Here is a 19,826-nt window from a genome sequence, read left to right as displayed (position 1 = left end):
TTCAGTACTTATGACAGTTTTTTAGGTTTTTTCTCACAACATCCTATATAGGACAATTATTAATTAGGTGTCTGTGGTTGTTCATGTTTATGGCCACTTCAGGCTCGATTGCTTTGTGCTTAGATCGCATGTGAACGCCGTAATTTCTTCATACGATCTCAGATTTTAGCAATCTTTATATCCACGTGTTCGTATTTAAGTTTACTACAACATTCGTTTAGATTACTCCCGTTAAAGAGTAATAATTTTACTTACGATTTTATAAAAAAAATGTTCATACATACATTCATAAAGAACACATGTATATAAAATCGTAAGTAAAAATATATTACTCTTTAACGGGAGTAATCTAAACGAAAGTTGTAGTAAACTTAAATACGAACATGTGGATATAAAGATCGTTTAAATTTGAGATTGTATGAAGAAGTAACGACGTTTAAAACACAAGACTTAAGCGAAACACAAGACCTAAGGAACCAAGCAGCTGAGGTCACGGTGGCTACATCAACAGCCCCGAACACCACATTAATGATTATCCTACGTAAAATATCGTGAGAAAAACCTAAAGAAGCCGATCATAAGTATTGAATATTTACAAAAACAACAAGGACTTGTTTTGCAACAAAAAATATATTAAGGATTAAATGTGCAAAAGAAAATATTAAGGACTAAATATGTACAACGTGAGAAATATATTACCCTATTAAGTTTTTTTTTTTTTCTGGTTCAGGAGTAGTCGATCATAAGTACTGAATGTATATAGTTAAACAAATTGAATGGGCAAATGTGGACGAAAAAAACTCAGGGACCAAATGTATACAAATAAAAAAGTATATTACTCTTTTAAGTCATTATCCCTTTTAAATATTAGAATAACATATATGAAGATAACAAAGAAACAGTTGCATAAACCGGTAAACTAGTAAATTAATTACATTAAAAGTAACATTTATACGAAATAGTAAAAAATGATTAACTTACTACACTAAATAGTAAAACATACACTTTTAAATACGTTGGTAAATATGGCTAAAGTATCTTACAAAATTTTGGAGTAATTCTATGATAGTTGTCTTATATGATTTCTTTTATTTGAAAAAAAAAAGTCAGTTAAAAGAAAGTAAACTATGACTTATCAGTTTCTCTTCCCAACATTCATTAATGTCTGATAAAACTAGTTTTTGGTTTGCATATTGAAAGACTAAAGCTATTAACTAAAAGCTGAAAGTTAGAAAATATAGTAGTGTAGAAGTGTTCAAGAAAAATTGCAAAGTATAATGACATAAAACATAAACTGTAAAAGCTTTCAAAGAATTTGAAGTATTTGAATTAGGAAGCTTTAAACTTGTCCTTTTTCTTTAATTTGAGATTTTTTTAAAAGCTAAAAACTCATTATAAAAAATATATGTAAATCGCAAATAATTTCACAATGGAATTTTACTTTTCAACCGTAATGACATTCAATTACCAAAAACTTGATATAACTATTAATCCCAACAAAATGGTTAAATCAAGAATTCATACGTATTTTTACACACTGCAACCAGTACAGCCACCCATAGTTAGCTCTAAGTTAAACACCACCACAAATTCAGCACCTAACCAATAGCTCTAATAAAACTAGTTTGTGTTCAATATGTTAGCAATGTGATCACTCTGGAATTGGATTTTCACTGTCATTACCATCAATGGTTGACTCAGAAAGCTCAAGGGAAACAGGACAATGATCACTCCCATAAAATCCTGCAACAAAATTAAAGACACTTTAACATGTTCCAGACAAAACAATTTGTACTATGTTTGGCGTGGGACAAAATTTTGCAATTTTTTTGAAGTTTGTAAACATGGGCCCAAAACTAGTAACTAAGACATACCCTCCAATTCAATCCCTTGGCCATGCATTTCACATTTAATAATCTTGTCCTTGAGTTTTTCCGACACCAAGTGATAGTCTATTCTCATCCTTTTCCCACGATACCTACACATAAATCCATAAAAATAATATATGTAAAAAAAACAAGAAATAAAGATGCTATAAAATTAACCACTTCAAATGATAATACATACTTTCCAATAGGGTTGCCAGACCATGAGAAGCCACACTCCATGTCTATATCTTTGTGAAGAAATCTATATGCATCTATTAACTTTCCCCTGAAAAACAATACAAAGTTGATCTTGTAAAAAGGGTTATTCTTAAAGCAACCCCTAAGCTGGCCTGACCCACACTACACTACACTCCCCCAAAAGTATCATGTCAGATGTAAATCAATCATGTACAAATTATATTTATATACATACTCTTTGAGAATGGTACCAAAGCGCTTCCTTTCAGACAGAGTAAAGCCAGGCTGTCCGCAATCCTACAGGAGACGGAAGTTTGAAGTTAATTTTTGGAACTTAAATTGGCAAAATTGTTTACATATTTTTTTCTAGTACATCACCGTCACCTCTTTGTTTGGAGGAACATAACCATTCATCTTTGCAGTACGAAAAAATTCTGGATGACTAACATCCATCTCTTCGTGACTACAAATTATTCACAATCAGATAATCAGTTGTAACAAAACAAAACGGGCTATAGAAAGATAGTGTTTGGATGTGCTTCTTATGTCTAATCAGTTGTTTTTGTTTTTATATCTAGCAAAAGAAAGGTACCTACCTGACATTAAGATCACCACACCATATAAGGGGTTTATCAGTAGATTGCAAGATGAATTCTTTCATCCTTTTATCCCATTTTCTTCTCCTTTGAAATGAAGTTTCTTCATCTTTCCAACCATTATTTGGTACATATGTGTTCATTATACGAAATGATTCAAATTCAGCTATGATGACTCGGCCATCTGTTTCATGCTTGGAAACTATGAATAAGAAAGACGTTATCAATTCATTACAACATCCAAATAAGTGATAATGTTGCATTTGCATAATAACCAAAAAATATATGAGTTTAACAATCATGCTGTAAAAAAGTGGAGTACCTGAGAGATCTAGATTGAAAGAAACCTTCTTTGGTGGAAAACACTTCTTTACAAACAGTGCAGTTCCAGCATACTTCGAATCAGAAAGAGACCACCATACATCATATTTTCTAAAGGTTGGACCTGATAAGGCTCGCGTTATAATCTGCACAATTTGGGAACGATACATATAAACTGAAGAAAACAAAACTCGAATCTTGAAATTTTAAGATGATCAAGTACCAGTTTTTCTTCTCGTGAAGAATTGTTATCGTCCTTCAATTCTCTTGGGTTTTTAGGAGTGCCTTTTGCACCAGCTGCAGGCATCCTTACTTCCTACCAAACATTAGATTTCTCATGAAATATATATCGCATTCATCAAATTTGTCATAAAATTTTAACACAGCTAAGAACAGAACAGGTTTAGTTTGAGCTTCCATAAACCCCAAATTCATACATTTGAATGTCCCTACAAGAACCCATTACGAAATCCTCGTCTCTTGACAGCATTTGTGGGATTAATAAGACGAAGATACTGAATTTCAGTCTTGTAAAAGGTAAAATCATGAAAATAATTTAGGGCAAATGGAACCTGTATGGCGATAACATCAGGATCAATGGAGTCGATGAACTTGGTGAACTCAGGCCAGTTGTTTTTAACGCGAAGTAAGAAGCTGTTCGCATTCCAAGTCAAGAACTTTGTGGGTTGTTTCTTTTGGGTTTCTTCGACCGGTGTTGTTGTTGCTGTTGCTGTTTCTTCTGTTTCGCCATCGTTGGCTGGTGATGGTGAAGAAGTAGAAGAGAGTGTTGGTTTCTTGAAAGACGCATCTTTCTGCACTGGTTGAAAGAATCGCTTCATCCTCTTCTTCCTCTGCTTCTACTCATCAGTCATCACCCAGCTACGTTTCCGCCAGTCAGATTTCTAATGTATACTCTTATGATGTATATTATCGGGCTTATTGGTTCATTGTTTCACATTGGTCTTTAGGAATTAAATATTTTCTAAGACGAAGACGACTCAGAAAAAAAATATACTTAGAAAAAAATATCTTTATCGTTATTATAAGTTTTTAGTTTTAAATAAAAATATATAATAAAAAAAATTGAGTCGTATGCAACTGCCTACTTTGTCCCTCCTCAACGCCTCTGTGTACAAACTCTACACATGGTCTTTGCTTTAACATGTTGGATTTAGCTTTATTGAATCAAAAAATTTCTTCTTCTCATCACCTCTTAGCAACAAATACAATCCCTATATTGTTATATGCAAGAGCAAAACCAGGCTACAACTCTAACAATTTTTCCCCATGCATGTCTTCATTTTCTCAAATAATGGGAAAAAACAGGCCAAAGTCATGTGATGAGATTATTGTCCCGTGAAAATTGCAACATATGTATATTTTGGAGATTTCAAATTAGAGTTGGTTGAGAGAAATAAATATTGATTTAAGGAATACACACCATTCCCTTTTATAGTTGATAAAAGAATCTAAACTATCAAAAGAACTATTTTATGGTTCAATTTAAAAAGACATTCAAGCTTAAGAAGGAATATGGTCAAATAAATCAATTTACCTATAAGTTTTTGAAAATCAATCACATTTGTTAACAAGCTGTCAAAATTATCAACCCCATCAGTTTTTATAACAACATTAGTATCAAGAGGATTTTTAAAAGGTTTGCACCCTAACATACCAAATTCATGCAAAAGTTCCAAACAATATTTTCTTTGTGATAAACAAATTCCTTTATCAACATTTATAACTTCAATACCAAGAAAAAACATAAGTTTTTCTAAATCCTTAATTAAAATTTTTTATTTTAGGAAATCTTTAACTTCGTTTATTTCATCCAATTTATTACCAGTTAAGATAATATCATCCACATAAACTAATAGGACAACTGTAGTATTGTTAACACTTCTAACAAACAACGAAAAATCATTTAGGCTTTGTACAAAACCAAAATCCAAAAGAAAAGAGCATAAGTTTTCATTCCACTTACGTGGAGCTTGTTTAAGACAATAGAGAGATTTTAACAATTTGCAAACACGTTTGTCACCTTTGGTATGATAACCAAGAGGCAAGCTCATATAAACATGTTCATCTAAATCACCATAAAGAAAAAGCATTACTAATATCAAGTTGAAATAAAGACCAACAATAATTAATAGCAAGAGTAATGACAATTCTAATAGTCACAATTAATAGTCACCACTCTGGCAACAAGAGAAAAAGTCTCCTCGTAATCTATGCCTTCTTTTTTACTGTAACCTTTAGCCACTAATCTGGCCTTATACCTTTCAACTTCTCCATTAGATTTATATTTAATCTTGTATACCCACCTACAGCCAATAGGTTTCCTATCAGGGGCAAATCAGTAATTATCTAATTTTGATTTCTATACAAAGCCTCTAATTCTTCATTCATGGCCTTGGCCCAATTTGGGTCATTAGCAGCCTCAAAATATGATTGAGGTTCAAGAGTCTTATTTAAATTTGAAACAAAACACGTACTTTCAGAATCAAGAAAAGCATAACTAACACTCTTTTTTATCCTATATGTATACTTTCCCTCTATTATATAATCATTAAATTTTTGAGGTAATTTAGATTCTCTATTAGATCTCCTACTTGCTGTAGAATGTAATTTAGAAAAAATAGGTAAAGAATGGACATTTTCCTCAGAACGGTTGGGAGAATCTTAAGCAACCAACTCAGGCTGCAAAGAAGTGTTGAAGCCATCTTGAATGCCTTCCTGACCCAACCCAATTGCACCAAGAGAATAAGTATCATCCTGGTTAGAACCAATTGCGCTAAGAAAAGGACCAGCGCTAACATTGCCACCTTGATTGTTGCTAGCAGATTCTCTCGTGAGATGAACATCATCCACTGTATCATACACAATCAACTCATCATAGGAAAAAGGATCCCAAGAACAGAAGAATCAAATAAAGACTCATCAAACAAAGCACCATCAGGTCTAGAAGCCATTTTGTAAGGAAATACAGATTTATAGAACTTCGCATCCCTAGAAAAGAAAGTTTTATTATTAAGACTATAAAGCTTATACCATTTTTCTCATTAGAATAACCAATTAAAACACATTTCTCAGACCTCTCATAAAACTTATCTGAAGCATTAAGTTTAGCATCAAAACAAAGTCACCCAAAAACTCTAATGTTATCAAAACGAGGAGATCGTTTATAAACCAATTGAAAAGGTGACTTCCCTTTAAGAACCGAAGAGGGAAGTCTGTTAATTAAAAAACAGTTGTAAAAACAGCAACTCCCCAAAATCTTTTAGGTAATCCATATTGAAACAACAAATACCTTGAAACATCCAAACGATGCTTATGTTTTCTTTCAACCACACCATTCTGTTGTGGTGTATGAATACAAAAAGTTTGATGAATAATTCCTTTACTATCAAAAAAGTTTTTCATTATAATATTAACAAACTCAGTTCCATTATTAGATCTAACAACTTTAATTTTAATATTAACTTGATTTTCAAGAAAAAGATATAAATTTTGAAAGCAAGTAAACACTTATTCTTTATTTTTGTACAAATATACCCAAGTAGCTCTAAAGAAATCATCAACAACAGTTAGAAAAAAACTAAAACCCCCAAAGGCAACAACCTTATAAGGGTCGCAAACATCAACATGAATAAGTTCCCCTAAACACTTAGTTTTATGTTCACTTAGAGGAAATGACTCTATAGTTTTTTTAGCTTTGTGACACACCTCACAAGGAGGAATAAAATCATTACCAAATTTTAACAAGTCCTTAAGACAATTTAAAGCCTAATCAACGGGATGTCCAAGTCTACTGTACCAAATCTTTGAAACAAAACAAGTAGTAGACTTAGGAAAACAATATCTACCATTATTTTTATTATTAAGATAGTACAAGCCTCCAAATTCATTATCAGTCTCCTTCGACGGTGAATCCTGAACAATAAACTTATTTTCATAAAAAACAACTTGACATTTATTGTCTCTACATAACTTGTGAACAGATAAAAGGTTGACATGAAAATCAAGGACAACAAACACATCAAAAAAAGATATATAATTAGACAAATGCATATTCCCAATTTTATTAACTCTTACAGTTGATCCATTTGGGCGATCAACTTTAAGATTAAGCTTGGAAATATCTACAATGTTAACAAGTTAGGATTCAACAACTGTAACATCCGGATTCTCAGAGGTAATTAAACTTAATGTATTTTGGATTTTGGGCCGGACCACGTTGTGGTGAAGGCATCCCACGACGTGGTGAAGGCATCCCACGACGTGGTGATGGTCGATTTATCGCGGATTTTAAATGACCGCCACGGCGTGGCGGCTATTTAATGCAAAATCCTAATATACGGGGTGACGACTTCGGACCAATCAGCAGGTGCCACGCGAGGCTGCGGTCCAATCAGAAGGTGCCACGTGACCTATGCGAAATTTCTCGGATTTTAAAATAATTTCTCGATTTTCGCGCCAAAACTTCTAAAATCCATAACTTTCGCATACGAGCTCCATTTTTGACGTTCTTTATATGTACGCGTAGGTAAAATTACGCTCTACAACTTTCATTTAGACTTCGTCAGCTAGTTTTGACTTTAATTTTTATATTATTATTTTTAACAGACCGGGACAGGAAATCCGTTAAAAATTCATAACTTTTTCATCCGACGTCCGTTTTCGTCAGACTTTTTACCGTTTGTCTACTAATCACGATACCTTCGATTCTCGTTTAGGTCGTGTCGGCTAAAAATCACTCGATCTAAAATTCGAGTTTTTAGCTATCTACTGTTAAGCTGAAACTTCGAAAAATCATAACTTCCTCATACGAAGTCAGATTTGGGCGTTCTTTTTATACATACTCTCGGTTTAACGAACACTACAAGTTTCGTTTAGATCACTAAGGCTAAAAAGTAGTTTATCAAAAACTCACTTTTTACGACATTCGGCACCGTGCCGGTTTATCGTGAAACTTCGACAGGTCATAACTTCTTCGTTATTACTCGGATTTCGGCATTCTTTATATATCCATAATCCTTGTCACGCCCACTACCAGTTTCTTAATAGATATCGGCTTTATCTAAAATTTAATTTTTGACGCTCATTTTTATTCTTAATTAATTAAACCCTAATAATTAAGCATAAAACACATAATTCACATAAAATTCACATAATTCCTTTTCATTTCTTCTAAATGAGTTACAAAGGTTAACCTAGACCATTATGTCAATATTAATGCCTAGCCTAGAAACACGGGCGTTACAACTCTCTCCCCCTTAGAATGATTCCGTCCCCGGAATCACACATCAGCAAACAAATACGGGTAGCGACTCCTCATGTCACTCTCCGTTTCCCAGGTGAGATTTGGCCCATTCGTATGTTTCTAACACATAAGCACTAATTCGACCATTTTACTTTACAACTTCCTAGTCTTACGGTCAACGATTGCCTCAGGTTCTTTAATCAACCTCTTGTTTTCATCCAACCTTAATTCAGAAATGGGAATTATGTCGGGCACATCTCCCGTAAATTTTCTCAAATAACACACATAAAAGGTATTATAAATACCCTCCAGTTCTTCCGGTAATTCTAGCTTGCAAGCTTGATTCCCGATTCTCAGAAGAACTTTAAATGGTCCAATAAACCTTGGACTCAACTTTGCTCTTTTACCAAATCTTATAAGTCCCTTCCACGGCAAGACTTTAAGTAAAACCGAATCTCCAACTTCAAATGATATCGGTTGTCTTTTCTTGTTAGCATAGCTCTTTTGAGCAGCTAACCTCCTTTCCCTAATCACTTTCAACTTTTCAGCAGTCTGATGGACTATTTCAAGTCCCATAAACTGCTTTTCCCCAGCTTCCAGTCAACATGACGGCGTTCGACACTTTTCTCCATACAAAGTGTGATAAGGTGCCATCTAGATGCTCAAGTGGAAACTATCATTATAGGAAAATTCTACTAGAGGTAAGTGTTTACCCCAGTTACCTTGGAATTCCAGGGTACATGCTCTCAGCATATCCTCCAATGTTTGAATTGTTCGTTCGCTCTTACCATCGGTTTGTGGATGGTAAGCTGTATTCAAACACACTTGGTACCCAATTCGTCTTATAAACTCCTCCAAAACCTTGAGGTAAAACGGCTGTCACGATCAGATACAATCGTTAACGAAACACCGTGAAGCCTCACACTTTCCTTCACATAATAATTCGCAAGTTTATCCATAGACCATTTCTCGTTGGCTGCTATGAAATGCACACTCTTAGTGAAGCGATCAACGACCACGCAAATCATGTCGTGATCGTTCCTTGTTCTGGGCAGTTTAGTCACAAAATCCATAGTGATACCTTCCCATTTACCCATGGGTACAGGTAAAGGATCTAAACTCCCATATGGTTTCTGATGTTGTGCCTTAACCCTAGCACAAGTTACACACTCAGCCACATACTTAGCAACATCGAGCTTCACCATCGGCCACCAGTAATAGGGTTTTAGATCCCTAAACATTTTCGCATCGCCGGGATGAATCGAGTACATGGTTTTGTGAGCTTCTTCCATCAGAAGACCTCTTACTCCTCCCATCTTTAAGGCGAATACTACCACTACCAACTCTAGATCACGAGTGGGGTAGTTCTTTTCATGATCCTTCAATTGCCTCAATGCATACGCTATCACTTTATCCCTTTGGGTCAGAACACAACCTAACCCAACTTCTTTAACAACGAACGCGATACTTCTATTGATCTCTTTGATCAGCCTTTACTTCAATTCGGCTTAAGTCAACTGCTACATCGAACTTGGTTCTCTGAACCACATAACAAACTCATCGTAGTCGGACTCAATTCGATATGACCACTAGGGTCGGAATAACAATCATCTTCTTAGTCATTATCGAAACGATGGTAACGACAGACTAGAATAAGACGGAATCAATTACGAGTTCCTTGGTAACCTTGTGACTTTCCCTGATCCAAGTGTGAGTCTTGTGCTTCCAGTAGTATAGATCTCTACTACTATTCACACCTACTCATACTCGTCCCAAGTACTGTCTCGCAGTCCCCAAGTCCTAAAATCACAAAACAATTTAACACATACGAATGTGTCCAATTAATCATAGAATTTTCCTAGACTCTACTAGGACTTCTTCCATGCGTATCTTCAGTCATCAATTTTACTTCAACTTGGTTGGTGATGGAAATTCCAAATGATGGGACAACTTCAGGAATTACACCAATCGTTCCATCATCCTGCCAATCGAAGGTGTACTTCAGACGTACTATACTCCTCTAAACGTTTCATTATTTTATCAAACATATTCTAAGACAAGATACCACTCTTACGATATCTTCTGATAGGTATCATTCACTATCATAAGTTTTTCATTTCCTCCATCTACTTAATTCTCTACGAGTCTTCACCATAACGTTTTGTACACCCAAGCAGACGTTCGGTGTACCAGGCGAGACTTTAAGATAGGAAAGCTTTATTTACGATAAACATATAAATCTCCTTATCACTTCGAAACGTTTACATGTTAGTTCTAATCTCGTAATCATACGCTTAGAATCCTACACACATAAGGTTTCCAGATCCGGTCGGCAACAAACCATAGATCTGAACAAATAATAGCATATATGACAAACATATATCATTTAGCACATAAAAGCATTTTAGGCATCTTTCCTAAAATAAACTAGTGCTCGTGTCTAAAATATGGCAGACACTCATCTCCCAATCATCACTTAGCATTCTAAGTTTAAGTCTAGAAATCCTACAATTTTTTAGTTCGCTTAAACTAATGCTCTGATACCAACTGTGACATCCCCAATTTCACGGCCAGAAAAGACCGATTTAATTTATGCTTTTAAAATAATTTCAGAGTAATCATTTGATTAAAAGTGTTGCGGAATTTGTTCCCAGATAAACATGATAACTATGTTATCAAATCATTTCCGAAAAAATGTATTTTATTCACTTACACCATTGGGATGTCATTGTCAATACAAAAACATAAGCATAAACAAAACTTACATTCATTTACACTAGTGATCTACTTCTCTTTTAATCTCTCAGTGTAAAGCAACTTCGTATCGATACATGTGATACAAATAAACTGAGTGGGTCAGGCTTGGGAGCCTGGTGAGCATATAGGGTTTTCAACCCACAATAAATAATAAACTTATTAAGTTCTCAGTCAATAATAAATTTATTAATTTCATCAACCAAAAATAACCATAATTACCCATTCCCATTATCCTCACTTTACGTCCCTAAAACAACTATCACAAGGGACCTAGCCTAAGGATTATCACTAGGAGTGACAACATTGCTTTGGGGGTTCCTCAGCAAGTTATGTCAAATAAAACAAACATCGGGGTGACAACATTGCTTTCCCTCAGCAAGTTATGTCAAGCAAGACATCCTAACATAAAATAACCAACAAGGTGACAACATTGCTTTCCTTCAGCAATTTATGTCAAATAGGCACGAAGTCACATCGTCGCCATGTGCTAGTCCATAGCTCTTATTCATCGACGGTATTTCCCACGGGAGTTTTCTGTGACAACCCGAAATTTCTATTCTGTACAACATGACAAGTCAATAGAAGTCAAAACAGTTACTGTTAAATTTTCAGACTTTTTGGAATAAGTTTGAGTATTTTAGGATTTACACTTTAGGAGATATCAGGGGAGAGGATGCCCTAGGGTTATAGTGCATCACTGTTATTCCTAAACTCCAAGAAATTGGAGTTTACTGCCTGAATAAAATATGTACAGCCAAAAAAACCCTAAATTTGAGAGTATATATATATGACACTTAGTCATTTTATATCATTTTTACAAATTCTCACGAACAAATATCAAATCCTCTCAAGTATCATCCAAGTTTTATTCAAGATCTTCAATCTAGTAAGTGTTTCTAGCCCTTTTAAGTTAGTATATCACTTAATCTAGTGATTTAACACACTTCTATCCGTTAGATCTTTCCAAAAGATCAAATCTTCAAGTTTCACCAAGAACACCAAGAACACCAAGAACACACACTAGTGTTCTTGGACTTTTGGCTCATTTCAAGCTTCTATATTGTAAGTACTTCTATCCTAGAGTATGTTTAAGCTTGCTACACATCTTTACATCAAGAAAACACAAGGAAACACCAAGATCAAAGGTGTTTACGGTCCAAGAACACCTTGGACCGTAAACCCTTCTTAAGGGGCCAAAGTGACCCTAGTCCCTTCCTTAGCCTTGGAAACTAGTCTAGACTTATACCTTAATGTGTTTAGGACTTGAAAACATCAAAATACCATCATCCATGGGGGTTTACGGCCGTAAACCCAAAGGGAAATGGTCCTAGGGCCGTAAACTCCAAATAGGAGTGAAATGGTGCCCTAACTTCTTCCATAGACTTATACTTCAAGTGGAAACACTTCTAAGGACTTAGAAACCTTCAAAACAACAAATGGTCAAAGGGGTGTGAGTTTACGGCCGTAAACTCATGGGTTTACGACCGTAAACTCATGTGGTTATGGTCAAGAAACCGTAAACTCATGAAAGGGGTTCCCTTGAACCCTAAACCCCATAGCTTGGTCCTACAACACTTAGATGCAATCCTTGGGACTTATAACACTTATATAAAGTGTTTAACTTGTCTTAGGATGTCTTAACTTTATAAATTAGTTGTTTAAAGACTAATTGAATACATATATGTGTATTTATATGTTAAATAGGATCATTGTGTGTGTACAAGTCTTCACTTGACACCTAGCAATCCTATCTCTTCAGTACATCCAAACCACTCACTACAGGTGAGTTCATACCCCCTTAATTAAACTTTTAAATGTTTTTAAATGCTTTTATGGGGGGGGGGGATACAAGTTGAACAACTATAGTTATTATATCAATCACCTATGATTAATAACTACCAAACAAATGGTTTTCTTACTTTTCAAACTGTTGATCAAACTGTTTTACCTCAAACTACTTTACAAACGCTTTTACTTATCAAATACTTTTACTTAAACTCTTTTTAACTTATATTATGTGTATCTATATAGATATAGTTATATAAGTAGGATTGAAAAGACTTAGGACTGCTAGCCTACCTTACTTCCTGTTCCTTGTTTGGTTGTGGACTTAGGGTATCAAGGTTAGTTGTCCGAAGGTCGTTTGAATCCTAGTTATATATTATGTATATGTATATGGATATGAAAGGTTATTTCCTTCATTCAGTTACATGCCCTTGGGTAGCAAGGGTATACAAACATGTTCATACATTGCTAGTAAGCTACCATAGGGGTAGTTTAGGAAGATACTATTACTATAACAATGAAACATACAATGAGTCAGTTCATACATGAGTCAGTACATACTATGATGAGAAACAAACATAAAACAAAGTGATGAGAAACAAACATAAAACAGAGTGATGAGAAACAAACAATAGACACTATGACGAGAAACAAACATACAGGCTAGACAGAGAAAGAACACACAATACAGCTAGCACACAAATCACATAACATTTACAATAATACATTTATGTGAGCCATTAAACAGGGCATGGCACTACCTGCCATGACTGTTTTTGTATCAGAATCTCCTTAATTGGGGAGCGTATGAGTTTGTGTATAGATCTATACTGGATTGACTATCCTACACCTTGCTGCTCGCTACAGTGGGACTTGCAAGTCTACGGGTGCCAAACGTCATTTTTACGGCATCTTACATTGTCGTTTTACTATTGAGTCGGTAGCAAGATACAGGCCGATCACATGTTACCTTAAAATTTTACATTTGGCTTAAGGTAGTTAGTACAGCAGTAGTTACTTAATACAACACTACAGTACTATAACATTTTCCCTTACATTTTACTTTGTGTTATTCACACAATAAACAATGATGTAAAAACTATATTTTTGGTTAATGATAGTCGGATTTGGGAAAATACACACTTTTACAAGAGATACACACACAGACACTAGATGCCTTGGTAGAAGGCTACTTTTAGTAGGAAACATAGGGTTTTCTAGGAGAGTTCAAACAAATACAAACTTTTTACAAACATATACAGTACATTTTACAAAACATCTTACAAATGCTTTCATACAAACACAGACACTAATATACTTATGATCTCACCAGCTTTAACGCTGATAAACTCTTTCAAAATAACTTGTATTCTCAGGTCACCAGTAGACAGGTACCAGAGCCAGGTTTTGAGAAGATGGAGCTCGTTCAAGGCTCATCTTACATTTTTGATGTATATTGTTTTGGTGTCTTTAAAACTTGACATAACACACTTGTATGAAATTATATTATTAATGCAATGGATGATGTTGTTGCTTGTTTACTACTTGCATTGTTGTGATACTGTACATGACGTCCTCCACCCCAGAACGTTTCCGCCGTTCATAGGTTTTGGGGGTGTGACAGATTGGTATCAGAGCATTGTTTATAGTGAATCGAGTGTATCAACCCATTAAAGATATACGAACTATAAACACAAGCGGGATTTAAAATACTCTGATGAAGAGTTTATACTTTAAATAATAAAATATTTAATAAAGTATACATACCTGCATTCATACTAAAATCAGTGTCACTAGGACAGAACAAAAGTATTACGATTGTTGGACAGCACAAGTAGACTTAGAGACATATGGTCAACCCTGGGAAGATGTAGCCTGATCAACTATGTTATCCGAGGAGTGATTAGCATGTGCCTAAGTGTGGTTGTGAGGTTGCAACAAGTCTAAAAACTTACCAACACTACTACAATGAGAACAGTAGAACAGAACATTAAACTTAAAAATACTATAGGAGTATTTTGTGTTACAATAATTACTTATTTGAAAACTAAAGGTCTTTATTAGTATATCAATGGTTGTTTAGTGGATAAACTAAGGTCATATGTGCTAAGATGTCATAGACTTAGAATCTGTGATCTTTGCCTTACTTCCTGTTCCTTGTTTGGTTGTGGGCTTAGGGTTAGGGTCACTTATTCGAAGGTCTATCCCGTCTGCGTTACATGTAACTAGTATGCTTTAAACAAGTATTGAAGCAACTAATAAAGATCATCTTATAATTATCTAATTAGTTATTTTAATTTAGTTATTTCTTATATCCTTTTTCTCGTGTAGATATAATGGCTGGATTTCATCTTCCTGGAGACCCGTACTATCCCAACCACGACAACACAGGATGGCTGGAAGAAGAACCAGAAGATAATCACCCAATCCCTTTAGATGATTATGAAGATGAAGGTTTTTCTGATGGTTCCGACTCGGAGCCAGAAGTCAACAACCAACCCCCAGCTGTTCAAAACCCAAACCCTCGTCCCGCATTCCAAGGACCCACACCTCTGTGGGCCACAAACTTGAATAGGTGGAGTCAGGAACAAGGTCAACCTTTTCCCTACAATGGAGACAGAAGTTTCTACAACCTTACTGAGGGAGGTACAGCTGATAGGGTCCTACCTATCATGGTTCGTAGGATTGCTCGGAACACCGAGCAGGGTCGAGCAGCTATCGACCGGGTAGTAGAAGTGGATGCCAATTTTGGTGTTAACATTGTCCGCATTCGCCAGCTGGAGTCCGCTCATGAAAGGGCTCAGGTTAGTAATGCAATGCTTCAGAGGGAACTTGCTGAAACCCGAGCCAAAGTCAAGGAACTTCGAACTCAGCAAGCAAGATCTGATAGGCGTGTGAGGGACATAGAGCGTCTCCTATCGGATTCAAGAACTCACTCTAGCAGTTCTCGTCGCCGTTAGAGTCTTATCAACTTCTCTTTTGGATATAACCTAGTTTATGTAAAAACTTTTGGCTAATTTCCTATCTTGTTCAACCTTAGACCTGTTAGGTCAATTATTAGGTCGTAGTTCTGTCAAAATTTTCCAATCTTGGTTGATGTAAGACCTACTTCTAGGTCATTTTTCCCGAACTTGTTACATCTGTAATCCCAGTGTCTTTGACAGATATCTAATCTAATGGAAATTATTATCCAAATGCCTTCATCTTCATTCAAGTATTCCATTCAATTATGTTGTTGGGCTATGGAGAGTTAGTCCATGAGTCATTCTCTTCAAGGTTCCTAACAAATTCTTATCAATGTCCTTGTCATTCTAAACTTTCAGCTAAAAGATGCCTCCACGTAAATCAACAAGACTTAATCCTCCCGCACCAACTCCACCTACTCCTCAATTCGATACAGCAGCTCTAAATGCTGCTATAGCTGCGGCTGTGGCTACAGCCATGGCTGAATATCATTCCTCAAGTTCCACTGGAGGAGGGACTCCTGTTCCGACTATTCAGGTTGAAACCCCTGTGCGCTCGAGAGAGTGCTCCTACAAAGACTTCACAAACTGCAAGCCATTGTCCTTCAAAGGGACTGGCGGAGTACTCGTCCTCTCGTAATGGTTCGAGAAGACAGAGTCGGTCTTTGAAATATGCTCGTTCCCGGAGGGAAGTACGGTCAAGTTTGCCGCTTGTACCTTCGAATCAAAAGCCCTAACATGGTGGAATAGCCATGTTAAGTCACTATCTCTAGTGGTGGCTAATGCTATGGGTTGGGATAACATGAAAGACCTCATGATTGAGGAGTACTGCCCGAGGGGCGAGATCCAAAAGCTGGAGGAAGAACTATGGAGCCTGACCATGAAGGGCTCCAACATCGTCGCATATACCGCCAGGTTCTGTGAACTGGTGGCCCTCTGTCCCAACATGATTCATACAGAGGGAAAGAAGATCGAGAGATATATATGGGGGCTAATGCCACCATACCAGGGAAATGTTTTGTCTTCACGCCCACTACATTTGATAGTACCAAGCGATTGGCACAACAGCTAATTGACCACGGGGTCCGTACCCCGGTTGCAACAACCACCCTGGCCATCTCAGAAACCGCCAGAACTGCAGAGTCCAAGCGGAAATTCTGGGATGACAAGAGAAAGAAGAAGGCTGCCAAGAAACAGCAGATCGTGGCAGTTCATAGTGCGACAACACCTGCCACTGTTGCTGCTCCATTAAAGCAGTATTCTGGAAGTTTGCCGCTATGCAACAAGTGTAACTACCACCATGTGGGAGCCTGCCGGGAAATGCAGTGTGTAAACTGCAACAGGAAGGGGCACACAGCCCGTTTATGCAAATCTCCGGTGAGGCCAATCACCCAAGTCCCCGACGCTGGAGTGGGCCAAGCTTGCTACAATTGTGGCGATGTGGGACACTACAAAAGGAACTGCCCCAAGGCAGGGACTGCCGGTGGAGTAGAAAGAGTTCTGGCTATAGGTCATGAGGAGGCGGTTGCCGACCCCACAGTGGTCACTGGTACGTTTCTCCTCGACAACTCTTATGCTTGTATACTATTTGATAGTGGAGCGGAGAGGAGCTTCGTGAACCAAAAGTTTGCTCATTTACTTAAGCAAAAATCACGAGCACTCAAAGAACCGTTCACAGTAGAAATGGCTAATGGGAAGACAGAGAGCACTAGCTGCATATACATAGGGTGTACCATAACTTTAGATAGCCATTCATTCTCGATCGATCTCATGCCAGTCTCAATTAAAAGTTTCGACGTCATCATTGGCATGGATTGGTTGAGTCTTCATCGTGCCGACATCATGTGTTACGAAAAGGCTGTCCGCCTTAATCTTTCGTCTGGCGAAACCCTAGTAGTATATGGCGACAAACCCGGCACGAACCTTCGTATCATCTCGAGCATTCAAGCTCAGAAATTCTTGTGAAAGGAATGTCGCGCATTCCTTGCTCATGTGGTCGATGTGAGCCAAGAAGCGAAAGACATCAAGAACATCCCCGTAGTACGCGACTTTCACGACATTTTTCCAGAAGAGCTACCAGGATTACCTCCGCAACGACAAGTCGAGTTCAGAATCGACTTAGTTCCAGGGGCTACTCCCGTAGCCAAATCGCCTTATCGTCTAGCACCTGCAGAGATGCAAGAACTATCCTGTCAACTTAACGAACTGCTCAGCAAGGGCTTTATAAGACCGAGCTTCTCACCCTGGGGAGCTCCAGTCTTGTTCATCAAGAAGAAAGACGGATCATTTCGTATGTGCATCGACTACAGGGAGCTCAACAAATTGACCGTCAAAAATCGTTATCCTTTGCCTCGGATAGACGACTTATTCGATCAACTCCAAGGGGCGAATTTCTTTTCCAAAATCGACTTAAGATCCGGATATCACCAACTACGAGTACTAGGAGAGGATGTTCCAAAGACAGCCTTCCGAACTCGTTATGGGCACTACGAATTCGTAGTGATGCCATTCGGATTAACAAACGCGCCCGCAGTATTCATGGATTTGATGAATAGGGCGTGTCGTCCTTACTTGGATCAGTTCGTCATTGTCTTCATCGACGACATACTGATCTACTCGCGAAGTAAAGAGGAACATAGTCAACATCTACGACAAGTCTTAGAAACCCTGCGCACGGAGAAGCTTTATGCGAAGTTCTCAAAATGCGAATTTTGGATCCGACGAGTCGAATTCTTAGGGCACGTGGTTAGCGAAGAGGGAATCCACGTGGACCCATCCAAAATCAAAGCCATTGAGAGCTGGTCAGCACTGAAGACGCCTACAGAAATTCGTCAATTTCTAGGCCTTGCTGGCTACTATCGCAGGTTAATTCAGAACTTCTCCCGCATTGCAAAGCCTCTTACAACGCTTACCCAGAAGGGCGTACCCTTTGACTGGGAAGAAAAGCAGGAGAGAGCGTTCCAAACGCTCAAACGAGCCTTGTGTACCACACCAATACTATCCCTCCCCGAAGGGATAGAAGACTTCGTTGTCTATTGCGATGCATCGAACCAAGGTCTCGGATGTGTTCTGATGCAGCGAGGTAAGGTCATCGCCTATGCGTCGAGACAGCTGAAGACACATGAGGTCAACTACACGACCCACGATCTTGAACTAGGAGCAGTTGTTTTTGCTTTGAAGATCTGGAGACACTACCTGTACGGTACGAAGAGCACAATCTTTACAGACCACAAGAGCCTGCAGCATATATTCGACCAGAAGGAGCTCAACATGAGACAACGACGGTGGGTCGAACTAATCGGTGACTATGAATGCGAAATTCGTTATCATCTCGGCAAGGCCAATGTAGTAGCTGACGCCCTAAGTCGGAAAGAATATTCTGGTCGTAGAGTCAAATCATTGACTATGACTATCCATTCACACTTATCCACACAAATACAGGCAGCTCAGCTCGACGCTTTGAAACCTGAAAATGTGAGCAGTGAATCCCTTCGAGGGATGGATAAGAACTTGGAAGTCAAAGGTGGCGGATCCTATTATCTCATGGATCGGATCTGGACCCCGAAACTTGGTGGTTTCAGAGATTTGGTCATGAACGAGGCGCACAACACTCGTTATTCCGTCCACCCAGGTTCAGATAAGATGTATCTGGATCTTAAAAAGCTATACTGGTGGCCTAACAAGAAAGCAGAAATTGCTACCTTCGTGAGTAAATGCCTTACTTGCGCCAAGGTCAAGGTCGAATACCAGAAACCCTCTGGTCTACTACAACAGCCAGAGATACCGGAATGGAAGTGAGAGCGGATCACTATGGATTTCATAACCAAGTTGCCCAAGACAATGGGTGGACTTGATACCATATGGGTCATCGTCGACAGATTGACCAAGTCCGCGCACTTCCTGCCTATCAAAGAGACAGACAAGATGGAGAAGCTTACAAGAACTTACATTAGAGAGATTGTACGACTGCACGGTGTTCCTATATCCATTATCTCGGACAGAGATAGTAGGTTCACTTCTAGGTTCTGGCAGTCTCTACAAAATTCCCTAGGAACTAGGTTGGATATGAGTACAG

The 19,826-nt window shown here is 37.6% G+C and overlaps 1 protein-coding gene across 1 annotated transcript; it reads right to left on the bottom strand.

The window, feature by feature from the left end:
- Positions 1 to 1,435: 1,435 nt before the first annotated feature.
- Positions 1,436 to 3,917, bottom strand: LOC145107667 (DNAse I-like superfamily protein). Its single transcript, XM_079044606.1, has 9 exons — positions 3,556 to 3,917; positions 3,207 to 3,299; positions 2,985 to 3,129; positions 2,663 to 2,864; positions 2,451 to 2,529; positions 2,302 to 2,363; positions 2,068 to 2,154; positions 1,875 to 1,978; positions 1,436 to 1,743 (listed from the first exon to the last, which is right to left on the bottom strand). The coding sequence occupies exons 1-9, from the start codon at positions 3,820 to 3,822 to the stop codon at positions 1,652 to 1,654; spliced, it is 1,131 nt and encodes a 376-aa protein (XP_078900732.1). The 5' UTR covers positions 3,823 to 3,917; the 3' UTR covers positions 1,436 to 1,651.
- Between the last annotated feature and the right edge of the window lie 15,909 nt (positions 3,918 to 19,826).

The sequence above is a fragment of the Lactuca virosa genome, chromosome 4 (assembly GCF_052849685.1).
Source record: "Lactuca virosa cultivar CGN04683 chromosome 4, Lactuca_virosa_CGN04683_v6, whole genome shotgun sequence".
NCBI classification, from domain to species: Eukaryota; Viridiplantae; Streptophyta; class Magnoliopsida; order Asterales; family Asteraceae; genus Lactuca; species Lactuca virosa.
Note: the sequence above shows the minus strand (reverse complement) of the source record. Positions and strands in the feature narration are given on the sequence as shown.